This window comes from Antedon bifida, chromosome 4, assembly GCF_963402885.1.
Source record: "Antedon bifida chromosome 4, ecAntBifi1.1, whole genome shotgun sequence".
In the NCBI taxonomy this organism is placed as follows: Eukaryota; Metazoa; Echinodermata; class Crinoidea; order Comatulida; family Antedonidae; genus Antedon; species Antedon bifida.
Window position 1 is genome coordinate 3,336,906 of NC_136229.1, and position 25,372 is coordinate 3,362,277.

General features: G+C 36.7%; 2 protein-coding genes across 4 annotated transcripts in view; one reads left to right on the forward strand and one right to left on the reverse strand.

Moving 5' to 3' along the window:
• Positions 1-10,768, forward strand: LOC144839389 (uncharacterized). Its single transcript, XM_078694715.1, has 16 exons — positions 1-156; positions 468-588; positions 757-900; positions 1,357-1,431; positions 1,833-1,985; positions 2,382-2,523; positions 2,621-2,745; positions 3,072-3,137; positions 3,839-3,946; positions 4,235-4,326; positions 5,932-5,997; positions 6,502-6,589; positions 7,815-7,892; positions 8,277-8,379; positions 9,035-9,116; positions 10,532-10,768. The coding sequence occupies exons 1-16, from the start codon at positions 86-88 to the stop codon at positions 10,578-10,580; spliced, it is 1,563 nt and encodes a 520-aa protein (XP_078550841.1). The 5' UTR covers positions 1-85; the 3' UTR covers positions 10,581-10,768.
• LOC144839388 (uncharacterized) overlaps positions 10,475-25,372 on the reverse strand; it is a 21,949-nt gene continuing 7,051 nt past the window's right edge. The window contains exons 8-16 of one of the 3 annotated variants that reach the window (XM_078694714.1): positions 24,148-24,188; positions 22,801-22,916; positions 21,538-21,805; positions 21,051-21,250; positions 20,546-20,650; positions 19,747-20,042; positions 18,302-18,407; positions 11,818-11,953; positions 10,475-11,784 (exon numbers count right to left, since the gene is read on the reverse strand). In XM_078694714.1, the coding sequence (XP_078550840.1) occupies positions 11,705-11,784; positions 11,818-11,953; positions 18,302-18,407; positions 19,747-20,042; positions 20,546-20,650; positions 21,051-21,250; positions 21,538-21,805; positions 22,801-22,916; positions 24,148-24,188 (1,348 nt within the window). In that variant the 3' untranslated portion in view covers positions 10,475-11,704. Of the gene's footprint in view, positions 11,954-18,301; positions 18,408-19,746; positions 20,043-20,545; positions 20,651-21,050; positions 21,251-21,537; positions 21,806-22,800; positions 22,917-24,147; positions 24,189-25,372 lie in introns of all 3 variants that reach the window. The other 2 variants (XM_078694713.1, XM_078694712.1) reach the window with 2 other exon arrangements.

Genomic DNA, 25,372 nt, shown 5'->3' on the forward strand with positions numbered 1-25,372 from the left:
TATATCCTAATTCAATTCGTATGGAAAAAGTTTGACAAACAAGTTAAAAGTCTGGAAGATCAAGAAGAAGAACATTAAATTCAATATGGCCGATGAACGAATTGTTTTATCATCATCAAGCGAAGATGACGAAGAAGATTATTTAGATGATGTGAGGTAGGTAAATCACTCATTTAAAGGCTAGGCCTAGGCCTACTAGCTAGAGCCCTATATAGTAAAAAGGCTCTAGAGGGGCCTAAGTAGGCCTAGACAGTCTAATACTTTTTAAAGGTTAGGCCTAGACCTCTAGTAGGCCTACCTATAATCTAGCCAGGCCTAGAAGAGGCCTATATATTTCACTTTCTCATTTCAGTTATTTGTTCTGAATATAAATCATCATCAATATTTAATAATAATAATAATTTATTTATTTAATGATTAAATTAGTGTATAATTAGGCTATATTCTTTTCAATTGCATTAAAATAGGCCATCAATTGCGGACCAGCAAAAAGTTGGATTTTTCCGTCAGGATCGAGCAACACAAACATCAGAGTCTGAAATCGTTGCGCTTAAAGAAATGACATCAGTGATTCAACAACTGGTCGAAGTAAGAAATTTTCCTCTCATGCTGAACTCTTTTCAGAGCTTTTTCATTTTTTCATTTCCTGTACTAGGCCTATAGTTGATTATAATAATGCTAATAACAAAATATAAATAATGTTTTACAATTATCTCACCTTTCACATGATATAACTTTGTTGTTTGTTCTACCCAGGATGCAGGATCGTTGAAGAGAGACCTGAATTTAACCAAGCATGTTATGCAAGCTGATTATGAGAGCAGACTTCAAGAAAAGACACTAGAGTTATATTGTAGAGTCAACGACCGAGTAACTGAACTGGAGAAAAATCAAGATGAGGTATAAAACAAAAATTGTAGTGGGGCTGTACAGTAGCTTGGTGGTTAACGTGCTTGCCTTCCAATCCCAATGTCAAGGGTTCAATCTTGACCTACAGTAGTACCAGGGTTGTAACTCACAACTCTTTCAACTCCACTCCCTAAGCCTCCAATGAGACTTAGTTTATAAGCACGATAAATTATAAAATAGTTTTTCCATCGTGTAATTTACAAGTTGCATGAAATAAAAAAAATTTAAAAATTATTTTTAAAATGTTTGATGGAGCTGGCACAAAAGAGCAGTAGAAATGGTTGGTGACAGCTTATAATAAATAATATTTGTGAATATTTTATTTATTTGTTTATTATTGCTAATTATGTTGATGGACCTATGTTTTTGTTTACATGTTTGTTTATGAAAATAAAATAAAACTAAACTTATTTAATTAACATTAAATGTATTTTTCTTTGAAAACAGAGACTGGCAATTATTCGAAGAAGTTTTAAGCAACAACTTCTAAATGCTATCGTTAAAATTAACAATGAGTGGAAGGTACAGTAGTATATTAATTTTTACCTATAAAATAAAATAAGTCTATTTTAGATTTCCATAAACTCAACTATCATAATAGTATCATGGAGGGATAAGGTAGGACTAACTTAATCTCCTAATTCGCCCTGCACGTCACATTACACCATGGAACCAGCCATGATATGGATGAATTTGATTTTAATTAAAAATGCTGTTTCATTTTAGTGTATCACATATCTAAAATGAGCATATCTTACTGTTAAGTGTGGAGACAATCTCTATAATGCAGTGAAGAAATACAACATTCAATAAAATCCAATCCTATTGAATAATAGTATATTTTGAAACTTAGTTCTTCTATCTTCTCCAGTCAATGGGATCCGGAATTTCTCTGTATTAAATAAATTTGTTATTTTATTTAGAAACACTATGGATTAAAAATGGAACAGGCTGCCAGCAGTCAGGTGTCAAAGGCCAATAAGATCGAAGAGGAATACAAACAATTACAGTATCAAATAATCCAACAGGAAGGAGTTATTGACATGCTGAAGATGCAGCTCCAACAAGCTTCTGAGGTAAGGCTCCACCTGTTTAGAGATGATCTGATGGTCAGTGGCTGGCGTAACACAGAGTCCTGAAGCCCCTGGTTTAGGAACTCTAAGTGGCTCTCCAACGCTGGAGGCCTAGCACATTTTTAACCTTTTCCACATATTTTAATGCCTGGTTTTTTCCTCTGTGCACTGCTCAGGGACCCCCATAAGCTCCGGGGCCCCTGGGTTTAGCCAGTGAGCGTTCATAGCTGTTACGCCACTGCTGATGGTGTATCGGGTGTTTCAATTTTAGCTCTTGAATGTTTCAACTTTGGAGATTAGATTTGAATTTGTTATTCCAAATTACAATTTCTTTTTTCAAGTTGATATATTTATTATATTTATTTATATTTCTGTGTGTTGTGATGGTTGTCATTGCAGGATTCTCAGAGACCAGAGGTCGTGACTCCTGCTGCTGTTTACGAGGTTGAAGGTCTGAAAGAAGATAACGCAAAACTCCGCAAAAAAATACTGAATCTTGAAAATGCTCTTGATACCAAAGATGAAAACTCAGATGAACAAAGTAATTTTCTTTTATTTAGAATGCTGTTTTTTGTTGTTATTCTAGTTTTTTGTTCTGCCATAAGGTAGTATAAAACATTTTTGTTATTTTTAATCAGATAAAGAGATTGATAATCTATCAAGGGCATTGGAAAAAGAACGAGTAAAAGTGGAACAGTTAACTGCAGAGCTGGAACAGGCAAAATCTTCCGCAAATGCTGAGTTATCTTATCTGAAAAAAAATGTAAGAATCTATGTTAGGCTCCGGTTTATTTGTGTCCGGCACAAGTTCTGTGATAGAGGCATAGCCTATAAACTTATAGCTCTCTGACACAGTTATTTCTCCCTTGTTATCTGAAATACTTTTAAATATTTTAAACACTGATAGATATCAAAATCTGTCAGATGTAACAGAGATACAGACTTATTTAAAGTCAAGTTAAAAGGCTCTGTAACATAAAGAAAGCTCAATTGGCAAAAAAGCCTATTCTTCTCTGCAGTCTGTGGTTTTATGTTGTGCATTTTCTGCGATATCAATCTCATTCCATGTTTGACCTATTATTTTACTAGGCAGAAAAGCAGAGACAAAATTTAGAGAAAGAACTTCAAGAAAAGATGCAATCTGGACGAGATGAGGTATGCAAAACAATGTAAATAAGAAAACATTAACAATGTCAAACAATAATAAAGAATAAAGATGTTAACATAAGTATAAAGTAATGTAAAGAATGTTAGCAGAAGAATTACAATGTTGGCATAAGAAGATGTAAAGAATGTTAACAATAACAATGTTAACAATAATAATGTCAATCAGTAATAAAGATGTTAACATAAGGATACAGTAATCTGTAACGTACAAACACCATCTCTGGTTATCGTGTACGTTGGTTAGGGTCATGTGCAAAAATATTAATTTATAGCAAAGTGTGCTTTTAAGAAATTACTTTCGATGTCAATAGTGTACAGTTGGTCTTTAAAAGTGGCAATATTTGGTACAGTCCTAATGTTCCTGTCTAACTGGTTCCATTCAGGAATGTTAGCAGAAGAAGATGTAAAGAATGTTAACAATAACAATGTTAACAATAATAATGTAAAGAATGCTAGCATAAGAATTACAATGTTGGTATAAGAAGATGTAAAGAATGTTAACAATAACAATGTTCACAATAATAATGTAAAGAATTTTATCAATAACATTTTTAACAATTGATAATAATGTAAAGAATATAACACAATGGTAATAACATTTTATTTGAGAAGAAACATCATATTCTTTTTTATTAATATGGTAACGGATGTTTACTTTTTGTAACATTTATTATTTTGTAAACCAACAGCTATTACAATTGGCACGGAAACATGCAACCGAACAACAGAAATTGGAAGAAGAAAAGAACAGACTCAAATCAGCCCACAGAAAAACATCAGAAACTCTTATTCAAAAGGTACTGTATCTTGTTTAGCTTGCCTAACGATTTTTTTTTTATTGGGTGACCTCTTTAATCTTCTCCCAGAGGGCCCAATAGGACCATGACCAGCACGCTGGGAGACCAGACGATCCTCTACTTTTTCTGAACGGTGTGCACGTGAGATGTATGTATGTACCCGGATCCGGGGGAAATGAGAGTATCTTGCCTAAGGACACAGACAGGTCTGAACCAAAGCCTTTGACAATCTAGTCCCAATCAATTAACATTAAGAGAGTGACAATCAATTTTATCCTTTTCTTATAGGAAGTAGAACAGACAAAGAGTACACAAGAATCCACGGATGAAATTAGCAAACTTAAACGATTGAAAAAATTTCATGAGAATGAAATTGGACGGTAATAAGGCCAAAAAAAAAAAATTATTGTGTTGGCCACGTTTTGGGTAAATCCTAAAAATGGGTAGGTCGGTAGGAAAAGTTTTTTTTTTTTTTTTTTTTTTTTTTTCCCAGACCAAAAATGTGTTGCCGGCAAAATAATAAACAATTTACACAATTGATACAAAAAGACTTTTAAACACTTTTCATAGCACCCTAGACTCACGCTAGCTATAATTCTTTCAACAAAAGTTTAAAAAAGGTTTATTAAATAAACGTAGGCCTAGCTTTTTGAGGCAAAAATGCCTAGGCTAGCCCTAGCTACCATTTTTAAAGCCAACAAAAACAATCAAGATCGAAATAAACTATTTCCGTGTTAATGCTACATTACGCAAGTTAACATATTATTCTAGATGAAAAATATTGAGTTTTATATTGTTTTATCCATACGTAATTACACTGGCATTAAAGATGTAACATTAAAATTTAGGCCGTTTTATGAGCCATATTTCGCCGATTTCTTATCGCGGGGAAATTCCCCACCAGCGACATCGATCGATCGAGGCTAGAGGTCCGGCTAGAAGCCTTGCGTGCATGCCGGAACGGATGGATTATCGCTATATAAATAACAAGTTTGAACAAAAGAGCTTACGACAATCTTAGGTACATTTTTATTAAACGTATATAGGCCTACTTGCTTGGCGAATCCATGCCTTTTAAATCATTTAACAAGTCCGTAATGGGATCGTAGTACTGTACAGTAAAACCAAAAAACACCGCATCAACAACCTCGTGCGATGTACGATCTGTTGTTCTTTTGCTGCAGATCAACATTGGTAGAGTCCATTAATTATGAGGGTGTTTAAAAATGTGATAACTATTAAAAACCTGTCTCAACCACTGTGTAATCTAAGTGTTTATTTAATTTAAACCTGGATCCCCCAAAAATTAATAATCGCGTATTCCGGTTATCACGTGATTGATTCACGGTTGGTTGCACGCTTCTTTTTTACACGTCCGGCGGAGGTGAAATATGTTCGCCAATTTGGCAAATAAGACAATATTTTTTCACCATTTGGTTTCAAAATTGCCGTTTGGCTCAACAAAAAAAAAAAAAAAAAAAAAAAAGCCGACCTTCATTTTCGGCAGTTTAGGGTCGGTCGGGCGTGGCCAACACAATAATTTTTTTTTTTGGCCTAATATTGATTGATTCATCATAGTTTATAGTAACTTGTGAATTATATCATAATAGATAATAATTAAATAATTATCATCCAGGAAGCAGAACGGAACAAAATATCTAGCCATTAGATAAAATTGACAGGTAATGTAATTAGTAATGATAATGTTTGATGGTGAAAGCATGGTGAATCAACACTAGTAAATAGGTACACCGTAAGATTGCAAAAGAAATGAAATATTGTTGAGAAGATCTCAAGATTGTTCTCCAGAAAAAGGATGTATCACATCATATCAGCCTTCTTTTATTTCCCATTGGAATCACATCAAGTACCGCAAAAATAACTTTATTAATGTTGTTAGATAGTTTATCTCCTTGAATTATGTTGAACTTATACACATAAATTAAAGAGATTACCGGCATAAAGTGGATTTTGTTTTTTTACAGGCTACAGCGAGAACTATCAAGGTCTATTAAAAGCTGGGAGAAAAAGTTTACAATTTTACAGAAAAGGTTTGTAAGGTTTCTGTCAAACTACTTTGATAAAAAAAATATGGTAGTGATATGCCCAAATATGGTAGTGATATGACATCATCATATCCATATATGGGCACATCACATTTGTTCACATAAAGTTTGATAGTGTAGACGAGGCTTAACTTAATAATGATGATTGGTCAAACAATAATAACTAAACTGTTACTTCTGTATATCAATAATTTAGTTTTATTATTTTTTAATTTAGTAATAATAAAAACAACAAATAATAGTTATCTCCCTCTGTAGACATTTCTATTGATCATACATTCCAATAATAACCAATCTATAGTCCTATTTTTCACTATTAAAAAAATTTTTTTTTTACAGAAATGTTATAGATAATATATATATATATGAAAATATGTCGAAAGGGGCTAAAAACGCTGAGCCCTCCTTAGGGTTCCTAAACCAGGGGCCTCGGGCCTCTGTGTTACGTCACTGGTACCTGTTTTAACCACTTATCTTTTTTTAATTCAGTATGTACGCTATTAAAGATGAGAGCTATCTACGGCAGACTCTCCAGAAGCAAGCAGCAACTCTTCACCATGCTTCAGTTCAATACTCGGTAATGTGCACTGTGCACTGTGTGATTCCAGAATAGGATTAGGGGTGTTGTCCAGGAAGGGAACAAGTAGGAATGTATCCAGGAGGAAGGGAGCAAAGGGGGTGTGTCCAGGAATGGCACAAGGAGTGTGTGCCCCCAGGATGGGAGAAAGGGGGGTGTGTCCAAAATGGGAACAAGTAGGATTGTATCCAGGAAGGGAGCAAAGCCAGGGTGAATCCAAAAAGGGCAAAAGGAGTGTGTTCCCCCAGAATGGAAGCAAGAGGGGAGTGTATCCAGGAAGGGAGTAAAACCAGGGTGAATCCAAAAAGGGCACAAGGAGTGTGTTCCCCCGAATGGAAGCAAGAGGGGAGTGTATCCAGGAAGGGAGCAAAACCAGGGTGAATCCAAAAAGGGCACAAGGTGTGTGTTCCCCAGAATAGAATCAAGGGGTGTGTGTCCAAAAAGGGAGCAAGGGGAGTGTGTGTCCAAAAAGGGAGCAAAGGAAGGAAGCAAAGCCAGGGTGAATCTAAAAAAAGGGCACAATGAGTGTGTTCCCAGAATGGGAGCAAGGGGGAGTGTATCCAAGAAGGGAGCAAAGCCAGGGTGAATGAAGGGGTTGTATCCAAGAAGGGAGCAAGGGGGTGTATCCAAGAAGGGAGCAAAGCCAGGGTGAATGAAGGGGTTGTATCCAAGAAGGGAGCAAGGGGGTGTATCCAAGAAGGGAGCAAAGCCAGGGTGAATGAAGGGGTTGTATCCAAGAAGGGAGCAAGGGGGTGTGTCCAGGAAGGGAGCAAAGCCAGAGTGAATCTAGAATTTGAGGAAAGCCAGAGTGAAGAGCAGAAAGGGTGTGTGTCCGGTCCAGGAAGGGAACAAGGGGTGTGTGTCAGGTCCAGGAAGGGAGCAATGGGTGTGTGTCCGGTCCAGGAAGGGAGAAAGGGGTGTGTGTCCGGTCCAGGAAGGGAGCTGTTTAAACATCATGGGAAAAGCATATAAGAATTTTACAATAAGTCTATAGTATAATCATTAAAAGTGGGAAACAGTCTTATCTCACTTGTAAAAAGTAGGTTATTCGTAAAAAGTGAGTCTATCGTTTGAACCACATAATGGAAATAATACATTAATACAAGGAAACTGTCCAAATCCTGTGATAGAGTAAGTGAATCTTCTTGCTTTCTATTTTTACCAGTATTTACTTTTTTATTTGATATAAAAACTACGTGTTTTTTTCTATCTTTTTAAAATATAGTCTGACACACACATGGGTATTGTCCCAGCCCCACAGCTTCCACCAAACAGCCCCATGAAAGCCCCATCATACCCCCTGGTAAGTCAAATAATTGTTTACACATTTGTAGTGAAACATTTGAATAAAAAGGATGAATATGGATTGAAATAACCCCTTTTTAATGTAAGAAAAGTCCCTACTAATTTTATACAATCTTTTTTTAGCAAAAATATAAATAACTAATACCATAAAAGTATTAATAACCAGATATGATTAATGTATAGTGTCCGACACATTACTGTATATAACCATAGGAAGTCATTTTTATCAGCAATTGCAATACAATAATAATATTAGACCCACGTACCATAAAACAGCAAAGTCATTTTAGTCACTTGCAAAGTTTCAAAATGTTATATAATCGGGTATTATAGGCCTAGTATAATTTTGAATTTAATTCTAAAATCTTTTTTTTTGTATTAGCCAGGAATTGGTCGACACGTTGGTAATGTTGTCAGAGACACTACGACTCCATTCACGATGTCGCCCCCGCCTAATAAAGGTGTTGACTTCTTTTCAACTGGAGGTATGAACTCAGTATTATGCATCACCCCCCCCCCCCCCCCCCCAAGTTGAATTCTTAACATATAAAAAAAAGTAGTACAGTAGTTGATAATGATAAAAAAGAAAATTAAATAATTTTCAAATTGTATGTCCAAATCTTTCCGATACGCTGTTGGAATACCGATTCCAATATTCCCAATTGTGACTCTCCTTGGTTCCCACTAGAACGCAACACAAGGACGTAGACGCAACACAAAGACGTAGACGCAACACAAGGACGAGTAGGGGGTTACCCCGGTGTATTAGTACATCACAGCCACTGATCACCAACTGGGCCCTCTGGGAGATCAGTCTTTGACTGAAGAGGTCACCCAGTATAAAGATAAAACAAACAAACAAACAAAGGATGTAGACGCAACACAAAGACGTAGACGCAACACAGAGCAACAGAAGGACGTAGACGCAACACAAGGACGTAGACGCAACACAAGGACGTAGACGCAACGCAAGCGAGTTGACCAATCACACGCGACTGTTCGAATCCATCGCTTGAGATTGGTCAAATCACTTTGCGTTGCGTTACGTTCTAGTGGGAACCAAGCTTAAATTTTTAAGCTGGAGATTACATTAACTTATTATTAATGATAGGCCTAACATACGTAATTTGTTTGAACTAGAATCGCAGATTGTCGAACCAGACGAGGAAACAGAAATTGATGAAATGGGCATTTTGCCGTTACCCACGCCCCCGCCTCAAAAGTAAGTACATAAAGTTCCGACACACAAAAGTGTCTAGTAGATATTTATGATGTATAATTCAATCAGCGTAAATTGGATTACTGGACATTTTTTATATATTTACTGTGTTGTTTTGATCATTTTAATAGTTGTAAAATTGGTTAATGTGTCACTCTTCCTGCTCATTGCCGAGAGATAGCCACTTGACAGTGTTTATTTACGCTTTTGGTGATCTGTCGAAATCTCTCCTTTTTTGGTATTATATACCACATTTGTTTGTTTTCTTGCAATCTAATTTGTTAATCTGTAAACACACTATAAAAACTGTACGCACGTGCGTCTGTGGTGTTAGATTAAGAGTTTTGATAGTGAAAATGATCTTGTTAGGTGTAGGCTACTACGAACTATCTGTTATGATGTTCAAATCTCTTCACTGAAATTCTTATTTCAGTGTGATTTGCCGTTTTGTATTTGATCTAAAGCTTGGTTCCCACTAGCGACGCAACCTATGCAACGTAAGAAAATGCCCTTCCAATCATTGCGTTTGCCCCCGCCTGCGTGAAATCAAACCTGCGATGTTTACATCACTATTGTGTCGTCGGTTTCCATTTGTGAGCGTGGTTCCCACTTGCGACGCAACGTAACGCAATATACGCAACGTAAGCAAATGCCCTTCCAATCATTGCGTTTGCCCCCGCCTGCGTGAAATCAAACCTGCGATGTTTGCATCACTATTGCGTCGTCGGTTTCCACTTGTGATTATGCAATACATCACTTTGCGTCAATACGTCGCTGCGTTGCGTTCTAGTGGGAACCACGCTTTAAAATGAACGACCCTTCATGAACGTTGAGCTTTTTTTGTAAAAATACGACCGTGTCTGTGTCCAACCATGCCTAAAAATAAACCCAGACCGAAGTAAGGGGATACGCCCTCGTCGCTTAAACTAGATCTAAAGTCGGTCATCCCGTATCTAAAACAATCTAGGTGGCATGGTAAAGGAGAAAAAAAAATAGGAGTTAATATGCTTTATTAAACAAGTATGTCTTAAGAAGCCTCTTAAAAAGAGCCACCGACTATGCATCTGTAATGCAGTTTGGAAGAGAATTCCAAAAAATAAATGAAATAGTCAATAAAATAGTTAATGTCTTAGTCGCTTTCTTGTAGATGCGTTAATTGTAGAATGTGTTTATTTCTGTGCGCTGTTCTGGGTTGCCCAACTAGCATAGGTGTTTAGCACCTGTTTGGTCTTTCCTTGCCTTTATATTTCGTTTTGGCTTTGTATTGTATATGGCAGAAATTGAATAAATAAATAACATAATTAAATAAATAAATAAAATGTCCTGGAGGGCTACACAAATAATATATACATGAACCTGTATTGTTTTTTATTATTGATTTAATAATTATATGAACTTGTATCATTATTTCGTTGTAGATGGCCTAATGACAATGGATCATCATCACATCAACAAGAGGTCGCCTAGTTTTCAACCAACTGAAATACATGTGGACATTTTTAAAATGGCCTATGTTCATTTTTTATGGAAAATAATCTTTTTGTTGATAATTATAATATTGAAAAGAATCAATTTGATTGAACTGATACTTTGTCCAATCTATTGTATATATAACATTATAGTACATATTAAACTGATTTTGTAAAAAGAAAAAAGTTGCTGCTGTTCCGTTTAAGTGCGAACTAGTCGATATTTGGGTTACAATTTTGAGGGCCAAAAGAGAGATGCTATACATAAACAGATATCATATAATATCAATTAATAACAATCAATCAATAAAGAGATATAATAATATCATCAATAAATATTAGCATTTGGTGGTGTGGGGGGCGACTGATGATCCTCGAGATTAGGTAATTCACTTAAGCGTGGTTCCCACTAGAACGCAACGCCGTATCGACGCAAAGTGCTGTATTGCGTAATCATTAAGCGTGGTTCCCACTAGCGACGCAACGCAAGGACGTAACGCAACGCAAGTGAATTGACCAATCACAAGCGATGTCTTATTCGCTTGTGATTGCTAACTGTCTATATAACTTCTCTTGTCATTGGTTAAAATGCTTGCGTTGCGTTTACGTCCTTGCGTTGCGTTCTAGTGGGAACCAAGCTTTAGGGGAGAAGCGACGACGCAATAGTGCTGCATACATCGCAGGTTTGATTTCACGCAGGCTGGGGCAAACATAATTATTAGAAGGGCATTTGCTTACGTTGTGTAGATTGCGGTAGATTGCGTTACGTTGCGTCGCTGGTGGGAACCACGCTTTACAGACATACTGACACGTCAATCCACCGGTTAATGTATTTGCAGTCTATTTTGCATCCTAACTCACAAAAGCTTGGTTCCCACTAGGACGTAACACAAGGACGTAAACGCAACGCAAGCGTGTTGACCAATGACAGTTCAAATAATCCATCGCTTGTGATTGGTCAACTCGCTTACGTTGCGTTACGTCCTTGTGTTGCGTCTCTAGTGTGAGAACCAAGCATTAGTATCCTAATATCAGGGAGGCGGTATACATCCCTGCTAATACGTTTAAGGCTATACGAAAAACATTAACATAATTCGATATTCATTAAAATCTACTTGAAAATTAAATATTTAAGTAGACTTTTGCAAGTCTTTGGCTGCTTCTGCGACCTCTGGCGTCATCCCCATAGATGCTTCTGCGACCTCTGGTATCATCCCCAGGGATGCTTCTGCGACCTCTGACGCCATCCACAGGGATGCTTCTGCGACCTCTCTGATCTTCAGTGTTACCAGTAATGGCAGTGTCTGTACATTGCCTGCAGTTATCCTCTTCATCTAATCCACAGAATGAAACAATACATGTGACCCGCATCTATTGAGAGCAAATAACACAATTGTATTAACATTATACGGTACCATGATCATTTTAAGCAGAGTTAAATTCGACGTACGTCAATGGGACAGAGTGACCGCTACACCACCGGTACATCCGTACACCTAATGCATGTGGTCACATTTTTAAGCTTGATTCCCACTAGGACGCAACGCAAGGCCGTAAATGCAACGCATTGACCATTCACAAGTGATGGATTATTCGAACTGCGTTTGTCATTGGTCAAGCTTGCGTTACCATGTACATCATTGCGTTGCGTCCTAGTAGGAACTAAGCTTAAGTAATTTAATCACAATCACTGGTCAACTCCAATTGCATTGTGCCTAATTTACACAGACGAGCGGTAAGTAACGGTAATAAAAATATAGAATCTGTGTTATTCCTAAAGTTTGGTTCCCACTAGCAACGTAACGCAACCTACGCAACGTAAGAAAATACCCTTCCAATAATTGTGTTTGCCCCCGCCTGCGTGAAATCAAACCTACGATTTTTGCAGCATTGTTGCGTCGTCGGTTCCCACTTGTGATTACGCAATACATCACTTTGCGTTAATACGTCTACTACTACGTTGCGTTCTAGTGGGAACCACGCTTTATGACCATTTACACACAACGCGATGATAGATCAGGATAGATACAGATTCTACATTGGACACGCTACGCGGTTCCGCTAAAGCGTGGTTCCCACTAGGACGCAACGCAACGACGTATTGACGCAACGTGCTGTATTGCGTAATCACAAGTGGGAACCGACGACGCAATAGTGCTGCAAACATCACAGGTTTGATTTCACGCAGGCGGGGGCAAACACAATTATTGTAAGGGCATTTTCTTACGTTGCGTAGATTGCGTTATGTTGCGTCGCTAGTGGGAACCAAGCTTCACCGGTTACCGCTCGTCTGTGTAAATTGGCCTTACGTTGTTGCGCTGCTGAGGAACCAAGCGTTAAACTCATCAGTGCCAGTGGCATAACGCTTGAGGCCCCTGGTTTAGGAACCCTAAGTGGCCCTCCAACGCTGTAGGCCGTTTTTAGCCTTTTCGACATATTACAAAATGCCTGTTTTTTCCCTCTAAATTGACTCTGCTCAGGGGCCCTCATAAGCTCCGTGGCCCATGGGTTTAGCCAGTGAGCGCATAGCCGTTACGCCATTGTAGGCCTACCTTGTGCGATTTCGAATTCACCATAAAGTTTAAATCAATAAAATAAATATAGAAATGGTCATAAGGTAAGATAATTTTCTGCTAAAAACAGGTAAAACATTAAGAATTTAGGGGAAAAGTACAAGGTTGTTATCGACTCACCTATTCACACACAAAAACTTATTTTCATGATGACTAAACTGGGTTAATCCATTAAGTATTATTATTGGTGACATAATTATCTACTTAATAAAGGAGACTAGGACGGTACTATGGGTATAGGAAAGAAAGTGGGTGGTATAGTCGGTGTCATTACATTTATAGTATTAATTATGTCATTGTTATGTTGTCGTCTTATACAATTTCAAAATAAAGAAATAACCGCGATAAAGGGGGAACGGAAATTGTATATTATTATTATTATTCCCTAATGACTATACATATTCCATGAATTTCCCCATTTGTTTATCTTCTTTTTTTAAAATACATGACCACATCATAACTACACACGTGTTCATTGCAACTGAGGCATAACTATTTTGCACGTATTCATGGATTTCCCCAATTTATTTATTGATTTAGGCCTACTCCTTTTTTTTTTAAATACTTGACCACGTCATAACTACACATGTGTTCATTGCAACGTCATAATTATATTGCACGATATTTTGGTTAATTATAATAACCTCGCATTTTAATTCCGTTACATAACGGAATTACCATTTTTTCTAATAAAATAAATATGAACGTTCACCACAATCACAACAGAAGGAGAATATGATGTCATATTAATGATTGTATACTATCTCTTAAAGGGGGATTCTGGGTTTAAAATTGCTTTTAAATATCGTTTATTTATTAAATAAAAAATATTATAACAATATAGACATGTCAGAATGAAGAAGTAATAACGAGAAATTAAAAAAATTAAATGTTATATACATTTTAGGGTAAATTCATGGAAAGTCTGTTTTTCAGCAGCTTAGGGAAGCTCATTAATATTCATGAGATATTCACAAAATCACGTCATCAGTGGATTTCCAAACTCGCGACGTCAAGCTTATACGTTGTGTCAACTTGCATCTCTAGCTCTCTCCCCTGTCAAACGACGACCACCCGATCATTGTGAAATAATAAGTGTAATAATAACAGTAGTAGCATATAATATATTTATTTGACATTTAATGAAATACAAATTTTACTAGTAGTACAGATTTACGGAGTCATAAATTATACTACAGTATTTTTATACCTCGAATAATAGTACAGATCGTATATCGGCTTCACGTACTAGGCTAGGCCTAGCCTAAATCATTTTATTCATGGGTGAGAGCCATTTCTGACTAGGGATTCCATGCCACGATGGCTACGTTAAAACATTGGGGCCATCATGGGCCTAGCTAGCCTACTACTAAACGATTGGCCCATAAATAACAAAACTCAGTGGATTCCACACCCATCCTATCAACCAAACTCCTAAACAATCTAAGCCTAAAACGTTCTACAAAATCGGCTGTAAATATTGAGGCAAAACGAGGTGTCCGATCGCCTTCCGCACGTATGGTGTCCCTAAAATAGGCCTAGTTTACTCTCCAAAAAAGCGGATACTGCATCAAGCAAGTAGACCAGGTAGTAGGAAGGAGACCTAGCCGATCCGGCCCAGTTAAAAATTGAGCTAGCTAGTGTAGTAGACCCTATGCGAATTGATACTACCAGGCCTTTTACTATAGGCTACACTTGTTAAAATTAGCAATACTTATGTTTACAAATATTCCAACTCTCTCATTCGAGCTATATTATCTATACCATTCCGGTAGGTCGAGTCGACCTTCAATCAAATACTGTACATCGTTCATGTTGTGATTATAGACGGGGTATACTCGACCCGACCAGTTTGGTATTGTATATTGTATCTGCTTATCACGTGACGATGCCAGGCATGGGCAGAGAGTGAGCACGTGTATCGTCGTCTCGCTCTCCTCGCTCAGGAATGTATACGTTACGCTTCATTGATTTTGAAAGCTTTCCCTAAGTCAGTGCGAAAATCGGCAAACGTAAAGTGCAAACATATCTAATTTTTCACTGTTTTGATGGATTTTCATAAAAAATTGACTTTATAAATGGGAAGACCGACTAAAATTACATCAGATAAGTATAATTTTACAAAAGTAATTGACATGGTTAATGATAACGAGTCGTCGGAAGATTGACCATTTCACGAATTTCCTATTCTGTAACCACAGTGTGATTTTGCCGTAGCTGCACTTGTAATCTGGCCTCATTTCACAGCCTTCGTTCTGCTTCACTGGGCGCTTATATAAATTGAAACTTTTACCGTTTAAGAGACAAACAAATATATTTTACATTTTTTGCTATTCATTTTAAACCCGGAACCCCCCTTTAAAGTACTGTGGTATTTTTCTCCGTTTATGTTATGCCTACGAAATTAGCCTCATTGTATACTACACAAGGCATAATTACTTTTGTGATACTTCCGTTTGTTAGTGTATATGTGGTGTTTGTCTAATTAGCAAGATTAAGTCAAAACTACTCAACGGATTTGGCAAAATTGTCCAGCGGAAGACTCTTGTTTTTAGCGGTACTCATTAATATTTGGGCATGTTCTACGCACGATTTTCTAAATTCAACTCGAATCTTTAGTTTACTATCTTCAAAACCGGAAATCATACATTTTGGAGGTAGGCAAAAATAGGTCATATCTCATCCGAGAATTGAACGAAAATACGTATCGCAGCCATATAATCATGGCGTACGCGCGCTTATAATATTGATTGGAAATTGACAAAAATAATGGCTAAGCTAAATTCGTTCCCATTAGGAAACTTCTTAGCGCAATGACGAAGAAGTAACACAAGCGAGTTGACCAATGACAAGTAACAGTTTGAATAATTCATCGTGTGTGATTGGTCAAATCACTTGCGTTGTCCTTATGAACCAACCTTTTTATAAATTCTGAAGGGTGCGCATTCGGATCGAGGTGTGACGATTCTGGATATTTTATAAATTCTCATTGGTGCGCATTCAGATCGAAGTCACGATTTTGGATACGTTTTCACTTGTTACCTGGCGGTGTTTTACACCGATTTTATTATCAAATATTATGATCTCATCTCTAATAAAGTTTTCTTTAGGCCCTACACGTGAATTTGGACCTCGCCCAAAAATGTTTTCTGAAAACCGAGACTAAACAGTTTTTATACACTTAAATCAACGTTCCGCAAACTACGGTATATGGACTGTGGTCCAAATTTGGGCCGCGGGGTAGCTTGATGAAACAAAACCAAAAACGATATTTCAGCTACGTAAGCGCCGAAAAATGTTCATTAACATATCAAACGCAATCGATATTTGGTTTCGATATCGCGATGTAATGTAAGTGATGTGAACAAATGTGTCGTGAACATTATAAATAAATAAAAGGGGAAAACCTGGGCTGCGTTGATTTTTTTTCGGTGGATCATCAGCACAATTTACCCTCCAAAAATTACGAATGCAATTCCCGGGGACCTATAGGTCTATACTAAATATTTCCCGACCATAGTGGGCCTGAGTACCACTAAAGTTTCGATCGCAATGTGTAAAATCCTGCGTTTTCTCTTCAGTTGTAAAATACGTCATCATAAGTGCTGAAACGAGAATGCAAATTAGAATTGTTGTCTGAGCTGAGGCCTCGTCACGTGACAGACCCCACCCTAATACACCCTTCACTATCAATACTTTTAAAAAGGTCAGACTACATCTTACAATAAGCGACAGGAAACATGTTTTGTCCTCCTCCCTGTTGATAGAAGGAAAATAATTGTGTTACACCCAAGCGATGTTATTTTTTCATTGAATCACCGAGCAACCCGTTACATTTTGCATATTTTCTTGTTCAACCAGGATCTAATACCTGCAATACCTCACCTCAATATTCTATATAATCCTCCTGCGTAGGATTATTGTTTAATTTTAATAAGAAACGTTTAGCGTTTTAAATGTCATTTGTAAAGCTGAAAAGTACAGCTGTAAGTGTGGCCTTTCACGCCGACCACAATTACGAATGTCACACGTCGACTCAATTTTCATCAATCATACATCACAATAGTACAACCAGGATTATAGTGACAATACAAAGTGTACCCGCCAAGTTTGTTTACTTTACACCTGTACACATGTAGAGAAATACAAAACAGGGTGTAGGCATAGGCCTAAAATATTTCGAAAAACAAGACGCGTGGGCTTTAGTTTCTAAGTAATACAATAAGCCTATTACACCCTACAAAAAAAAGGGGAAATTTATAAAATGACAAAACCCAATAATAGATTTAAAAACTTTATTAGAAAAAATTACTCATATTGAATAAAATCCTATACAGTATAGCAATACAATGAACCGAGTGAATAATGTGCACACCTCGGTACAATTGGTTTTTGTCACCAAATAAAAAGGGTTTTCACTTAAAGATGTATTGTCCCCCTGAAACAATATTTTTTCAAATTTTTTTGTTGAGTATGCCATTTTAATATCATATAATAGTTATCCACTTTTAACAAAAATTGGATCAAAAACACAATTATTTACCTGAAAAAACTATAATTTAAAGCAAAAAAATAGTCAACTGGCTGTCAGCCAATGGATTTTTTGTTGGGAATTGAATTTAACCATTTATTTTGTCATTTTGTAAGTGAAAACCTATTTTTTTTTTCGTATTTTTTCTATGGAAGTGATTAACTTTATTAAAACTACATATTCAAAGTCTGATTTAATTAATCTTCATTTTTCATGTTTTTGGGGGACAATATACATGTTTAATTGAAGCTCTTCTGGTGTTCATATTAGAAATACATACTTAACTAAATTAAGCAAATTACTGTATACAGTTTAATGTGAACTGGTGTTTATATAATACTGTAACTATCGATCTATAAGAAATCTTACTTGAATTTCATACTAACTGCACTAACCAAGGCAATCTGGCCTTGCTGTATGGGCGGCCATTAGGGCTATAATAGTAAAAAACAAAAACAACGATGGTTTAAAAAATCAACGAACTAAAAAAACTACAAAGGAAAAAATAAAAATCAACACATTTTCCTTTGTAGTTTTTTAGACATTGTTCTTTGGTTTAAATTTGTTATTATTATGGCCCTAATGGCCGCCCATATTGTTGTACGGTAAACTTACGCTGTCGTGTATTCCTTTATAGAGAAACGTAAACGCATCTAACGAAAAACGTTTTTCATTCGAGGCAGGCGATTCTTCAAAACGCATAGTTTGCTCAATAGGGCACCTGTAAAAAAACGTAAATACATTTACACATTATTTTTCTCACAAACAATGAGAGATGATGTCCACAATCCATTTATTAAGACAGTTTGTATATCAATTCAGGGCGGTTCCTTATCACCGATTAATTGTGTGAGACCCACACCCGCGCTCCCCACCCCCCTCCAATAAACTTATTCGTTACAATTAATAATCCGTTAAGACGGATAACAAATTACCCATTACAAAATAATCGAGAAATATCCAAAATATCACAATCATATAAAAAACCTATATCTACTGAATGTAAATCTTTATACAGTTTTAGCTCTGTAATACAAAATGTGTTTTATCATATTTAGATTTCAACACAATATAAATTTTCAATATAATATTTTCTATAATCTTTGAACCTCAGACTGTGTAATATCATTTAAATATCCATTGTTATGTGCAATAAAAGTGGGCTTCCCTCACTAAAGAGTAAAAAAACAGTGGAAAGGGAGGGCGAGAGGGTTTCAACGAACGAACCCTTTTCCGGAAGTATAGGCTTACTAAAGCTCCTGTCACTAAAGCTCCTGTCATTTTAAACACAATAAATCACAATAGCCTGTGACAATTGTTGTGGTTATAGTAATTACATTGTCATATTGAATAACAATCAGGGTGAAACGTATCCGTAACAAATGGATACTGAATGGAGATACTGTATATTCAAAATGACATTTAGCAAGTAGGCCTACCCGGAAGTTCAAACACTTCTGTCCCATTTTCAAAATATGGTAGGCCTAAATAGTCTTATAACTCATGACGCTTTTACTCTGGACCCCTTCCCTCTACCCCCCCTCCATAGGCCCTGTAAAAATTCTGGTCACGACGGGATTCAAAATGACACTTAGCAAGGCCCGGAAGTTCGAACGCACGCGCGCACATACTTCTGTCCAATTTTCAAATTATGGTAGGCCTAAATAGTTTTATAATGACGTGTTTACACTGGACCCCTTCCCCCCTGGGTCCTGTAAACATCCTGGTCACGACGGGATTCAAAATGACACTTAGCAAGGTCCGGAAGTTCGAACGCACGCGCGCACATACTTCTGTCCAATTTTCAAATTATGGTAGGCCTAAATAGTTTTATAATGACGTGTTTACACTGGACCCCTTCCCCCCTGGGTCCTGTAAACATCCTGGTCACGACGGTATTCAAAATGACATTTAGCAAGGCCCGGAAGTTCGTACGAACGAACATACTTCTGTCCAATTTTCAAGATATGCTAGGCCTAAATAGTTTTATAACTCTGGACCCCTTCCCTCTGCCATGGGCCCTGTATACATCCTGGTTATACTAGGCTTTCGTATCATACCCGTTATCAAGAAAAACATATTCTCCATCTGATACATTTACTTTGCCGTCTAAAGCGTATGCTTTGCATGTCTCGATTTTCATGAAAACGTTCTCTTCATTTGCCACGATGGAGACAAACAGGCGTTGGTTTAAGGACACATCGGGTTGTGGATATTGATCATCGTATGTGCCATCAGCATATAGAGCCATGGATGCGGCCACGTTAAAAAACCCTTGAACCGCAAATGACGTCTCCACAGAATCTGGATTCAACGTAATGTCGTTATTGTAGGTCACCTCAGACTTGCACATCGCCTGAAAATAACAGAATTACTATTAGAGTTCTTTTATGCGATCCTTCATTATACACTAAACCCTCCCATTGTGAGACGGTACGGGTTTGCACGAGAATATTATAAGGTGAAAACAGTTTTTTGTTAAATAATTTATTGTTCGAGATAATGAGATCCCGCACCGTGTCCAACACGCGTCTCCGCCTATCTCTTAAAATGAAATTCAAAATATCAAACAGATTATGTTTCATTTCGTTTTTCTTTCAGCCCAAAGGCGTGTTTTATGTCTTAGGAGTGTCCAGTGTTTTCTATATCTATTGTAACACCCTTAAAACTGATCATGTGCCATATTGTAATTTTATTATCTGTACCTCCGATGATGACCTGTTTGAAAGTACTTGTATGACATAATTTTGAGGATATTACTGATCTGCCGCTATTTTATATTAACGCCTATATATCTATTACCTTTATCAAAACATCAATGTTTTTCTTTCCACTCCCATAATATTTTTAAATACTCACTTTAATTTCGAACTTATGTTTCCTTCTTGATACACTTAATCCAGATGAAATTGGACGAATTTTATCTCTAACTGTATTTCTGACCGTTAATTTTCCATTCTTTTTCTGAAATACGCACAATGTATAACCAACACGTTAAACGACATACTAATAGTTTCGAATAGGCTCTAAACTGTGTCCAGTTTCATGGAACATACTACGAATACAGCATCATCAATACATTGCCTAGCATCATAGACATAACCCTAACCTTACAGGCATCATATGTGATACGCATGTGATGCTGTATTACGGAATTTTCCTATGATACAGGTCAGACATTGTCATATGTGGTGATAACACTGAATGAAAGGCAAGGCATCAACTAAAACAATCACATCAACTAATGACGAAACCGTCGTACGATCGATCAATCGATCGATCACGATCGATCAATCAATCAATCAATCAATCAATCAATCAATCAAATCAATCAATCAATCAATCGTTTATATTGTACATTTACCTTAATTACGGAACCACATTCATCAAAGCGCGTTCGCACCACAAAGTGAGTTTCGTTAAAGCTGTTACCGCGACAATTTGGATCATGCAGCATGAATTTGCGTGCAGGTGTGGAACCGACATAGACACGTGGTATGAAAATGGACATCTCGTCAGAATCGCATACTACTGTTGGTTCAGTTGGAGCATCTAACGAAGAGTCTGGATATGAAAAATAAACATTATAATACCTAATGAGATAGGTTGAGATATACATGTGTACCAGTAGCGTAACGCAGATGCCCGAGGCCCCTGGTTTAGGAACCCCAAGTCACTTGGTGGCCCTCCAACGCTGGAGGCCTCGGGCGTTCTTAGCCCTTTTCGACATACTTTAATGCCTCTGGGCACTGCACAGGGGCCCATAAGCTCAGGGACCCCATGTAAGCTCAGGGGCACCTGGGTTGTTTAGCCAGTGAGCGCTCATAGCCGTTACACCACTGGTTTGCTACCTGTTTTGAACAACCATCCTGCTCCGGTGCTACCTAGATCTTGGGCACAGGGTCCAAATGACCCGGCGACTACTGCCCCTTCTTCCAGCTCGATTAGCAGTGATTGCTTATCCGGCATAACCATGCCAGGAGTAGAGAATCTCAGCCTGGTAGCATTCCCGTCTTTAACAAACTCCACTTCGTCTTCTTCTGAACTGTCTACTTCTGCTAGTACGTCACCCGTCAGAGATTTTATGTAGATTTTCTTTGAATATAAAGGCCGTTGTACCTGTTGAAGAACGAATATTTTATGTAGATTCTATGTAGATTTTATGTAGATTTGCTTTGAATATAAGGCCGTTGAAAATTGATAAACGCGCGCATATCGACTGCCTCTCAAATTAATATAAATGTGGCAGAAATGAAATTAATGTTAGTAAGTGAAACATGTGTAATAAATTCTAATATTTTCTCACCCATCACAAAAGTAGTTATCAATCGAGTTGGTGTCGGATGGTTGTGGAAAAGGCGTTTCAAATGCGTTAAAGGTCAATTTACATAGACGAGCGGAAACGGTAAGCGGAAACCCGCGTTATAGCTTGTCCCACGTAATATCCTGAGCTGAAACCACCCGTCCGCTCCGCGTTTTTGTGTAAATGGTCATAAGGATGGACATAAGGAATAACATTAATTCTATAGTTTTATTACCATTACCGCTCGTCTGTGTAAATTGGTATTTAAGTGGCAAAAACAGCACCGTTACTACACTATAGGATGTTTTATATATTTGTTAATGCGGACTGAAATTGATGATTATAGTAGCCTAAACTGAACTAATTGCATTTGACCAAATTGTTATTGTAGTTTTGTTTGATTTTTTTTCATAGAATTTGTGTTAATATAGTCGTAATATAATGACTCAGCCCATCAGCCTACCACCCACGTTTAAATTAAATTAAAAGAACCAATGTAATTATATATAACTCTCATATGGTACATTTAGTATTGTATTTTCAAGCACTGAGTACCACCCTGGTCCCCACCCACTTTCACGGAAAATGCAGCACTACAAGTGTTTGTTTAGACTTGCCCCAAGTCTTTATTCATTGTCCTTTTTTTATTTATTTGTTTTTATTTCGATTTTTGTCTGAAAATCAAAACTCAAGTAGTATACGTATGAAACGCCATATGTGCAAAACAAACTCCGTCTGGAACCCCGACTAGTTTTTGTTATGTAAAATGTGTAGACAATTTATTGATGATTTATAAGTTGAATTAACTTACATTTGTAGAGTAATAAATGTTCCATTCGCTTAGGGTCGGTGACACCGATTGTCCTGGAATAGGATGTGAAGACAAAGGCGACGGTTCAGGGCGGCTAACTATACTTTGAGGAGAGTCTACAAAATTATAAATGCAATAAATTATCAACAAAAATATGGACAGAGAATGTAAAACAAGGTTTCGCCATTCATTTACACAATAAAGAAAGCTTTACTGATGATACATAACATATAATTGACAGAGTTACAGCAAAACGATACATAGAGCTATTGTAAACTTACAATATGATGAGAAAAACTGAAGTTTAATTATGAATATATCTTTTGATGTAAAATAAAATAACATGTGTTGTTATATTATACCATAACATAAGTATAATAAGTATATTGTTCCCCTGTGTTTTTGACATAAATTATTTAATACAAGCTTTGAGATTTGAGAGAGAGACAGAATTTAAATAATGTGAACAATTACATTGTTGTATTGTAAAATACATTGAAAAGAGAAATAAAATTAATCAACGTATAAAAAATGTACAAAATTACATTATATACAAACACAACTGGGAGTATGAAAAGTACAAAATACGAATATACGAAATTGACAAAAAAAAGTAGGTTCAGTAGGCCTATTGTTATTATTGCGACTATTATTGCGAATATTATTTAATGGGAAGGGGGAGTGGATGGATTGAGGTGGTTATTACTTTGGTTATTAACAAGAAAGGTTATTGACCTATAGGCCTACAAAGTTTTTTTTCATACGCATCTAACAGCGATAAAATTACAGGATGGATAAACTACTTTATAATTTATCGTGCTTTTAAATTCTCATTGGGGGTAAAGCGTGGTTCCCACTAGAACGCAACACAGCGACGTATTGGCGCAAAGTGCTGCATTGCATAATCACAAGTGTGAACCGACGACGCAATTATAGTGCTGCAAACATCGCAGGTTTGATTTCACGCAGGCGAGGGACACAATTATTAGAAGGGCATTTTCTTACGTTGTGTAGATTGCGTTACGTTGCGTCGCTAGTGGGAACCAAGCGTTAGGGAGTGGAGTTGAACGAGTCGTGAATTACAAGATTGAATCAAGGACCTTGGGATTGGAAGTCGAGCACGTTAACTATTATACCAAGCTACCGTATTACACTTCCACCTGACGTGACTTAATTAAATTATCAATTAACAAGTTCACAAAGGTGATATGACTCAATAAGTTTGACAAAAGCTGTCACAATATACTCAATAAACAATAATTAACAGTACCACACACAAACAATAAATACTACTGTAAGTACTGTATAAATCTTCCTAAATGAAAAATGTCACGTATAATCACATACCCATGACGACCACTTTAAAACAGCTTTGTTCACTTGACACCCTATAAAATATAACAAGTACACAACATAATACGTTTTAAATAACCCATGGTCTTCTGTCGCTACTTCCCAAGTTCATCGTACAGCATTAGGATACCCCTTTATCTTTCAAAACAATATATACAAAGATGAAGGTAATAGGATCAAAAAGACGTGCGTCTGTATTCATTTGTTACATCTTTGTTCCATAACCAGAGTAATAACAATAAATGATATATTTCTTAATTAGTAAAAATTTAGTTTCATTTAGTGGTTAAAATCAGATAAAAGATACAAACGTTTACAATATTGAGTAAAGATTTTCGAAGTTACACGGTATTCAATGTTGCCATGACGTAAATTTATAAATATAGATATTGACCTAAACATGTTTAAATCGTTTTTATTCAAACCAATATTTTATTTTTCATAAAGGAATAAAGTGTAGTTTCTAGTAACGGTAGTATATACGTAAAGCTTGGTTCCCACTAGCAATGCAACGTAACGCAACGTAAAAAAAATACCCTTCCAATAATTGTATTTGCCCCCGCCTGCGTAAAATCAAACCTGCGATTTTTGCAGAACTGCGTTCTAGTGGGAACCACGCTTAAGCAGTTTAATATTTTAGGTGTACATCAATGTGTACTTCATGTTGTTTTTGATTTATGCTATGATAAACACTGAAAATGTCATAAATGTAATGATTATTTTAGTATGGTTGGTCGTGGACGCGACTCTATAGTTCACTATGTCGGTCGGTCGGTCTGTCTGTCGGTCTGTCGGTCTGTCTATCGGTCCGGTATCACTATGCATTGTAGCACGCGACTTAATGGCTGTTGGCCTTGTTTTTTAAAGATTTTAACAAGATAAACATGTTTCCATCCCAAAAGCCCTGGCTGGCTGGCTGGTTAACCTAAAATCTCTTACACCGGTTCAATATTTTGGAACAACCTGCATTTAGATATATAAAGAATATTAAGTCTAAAAATAATTTTGTTAAAAATATAACAGAACTTTGTATTATCAAGATACTGATTTATGGTGGCCTATCTCTTATGGTTTTGTTTCTTTTGTTTATGTCTTTTTATTATGTTAATTTCATTGATATGTATTACTATTGCTATTCCAGTGTTATTGTTCGATGTATTTATTAGTAAGGGGCAAACCTTCGATTAGCAAAAGCTATTTTGTTTGCTCCAATTTGTTA

Excerpts from the sequence above, each read along its gene's own strand:
- LOC144839389 (XM_078694715.1), top strand. The coding sequence starts at position 86 with ATGGCCGATGAACGAATTGTTTTATCATCATCAAGCGAAGATGACGAA. Across the intron at positions 2,524-2,620 it reads TGAAAACTCAGATGAACAAA|ATAAAGAGATTGATAATCTA; the intron begins GTAATTTTCTTT and ends ATTTTTAATCAG. Across the intron at positions 3,138-3,838 it reads TGCAATCTGGACGAGATGAG|CTATTACAATTGGCACGGAA; the intron begins GTATGCAAAACA and ends GTAAACCAACAG.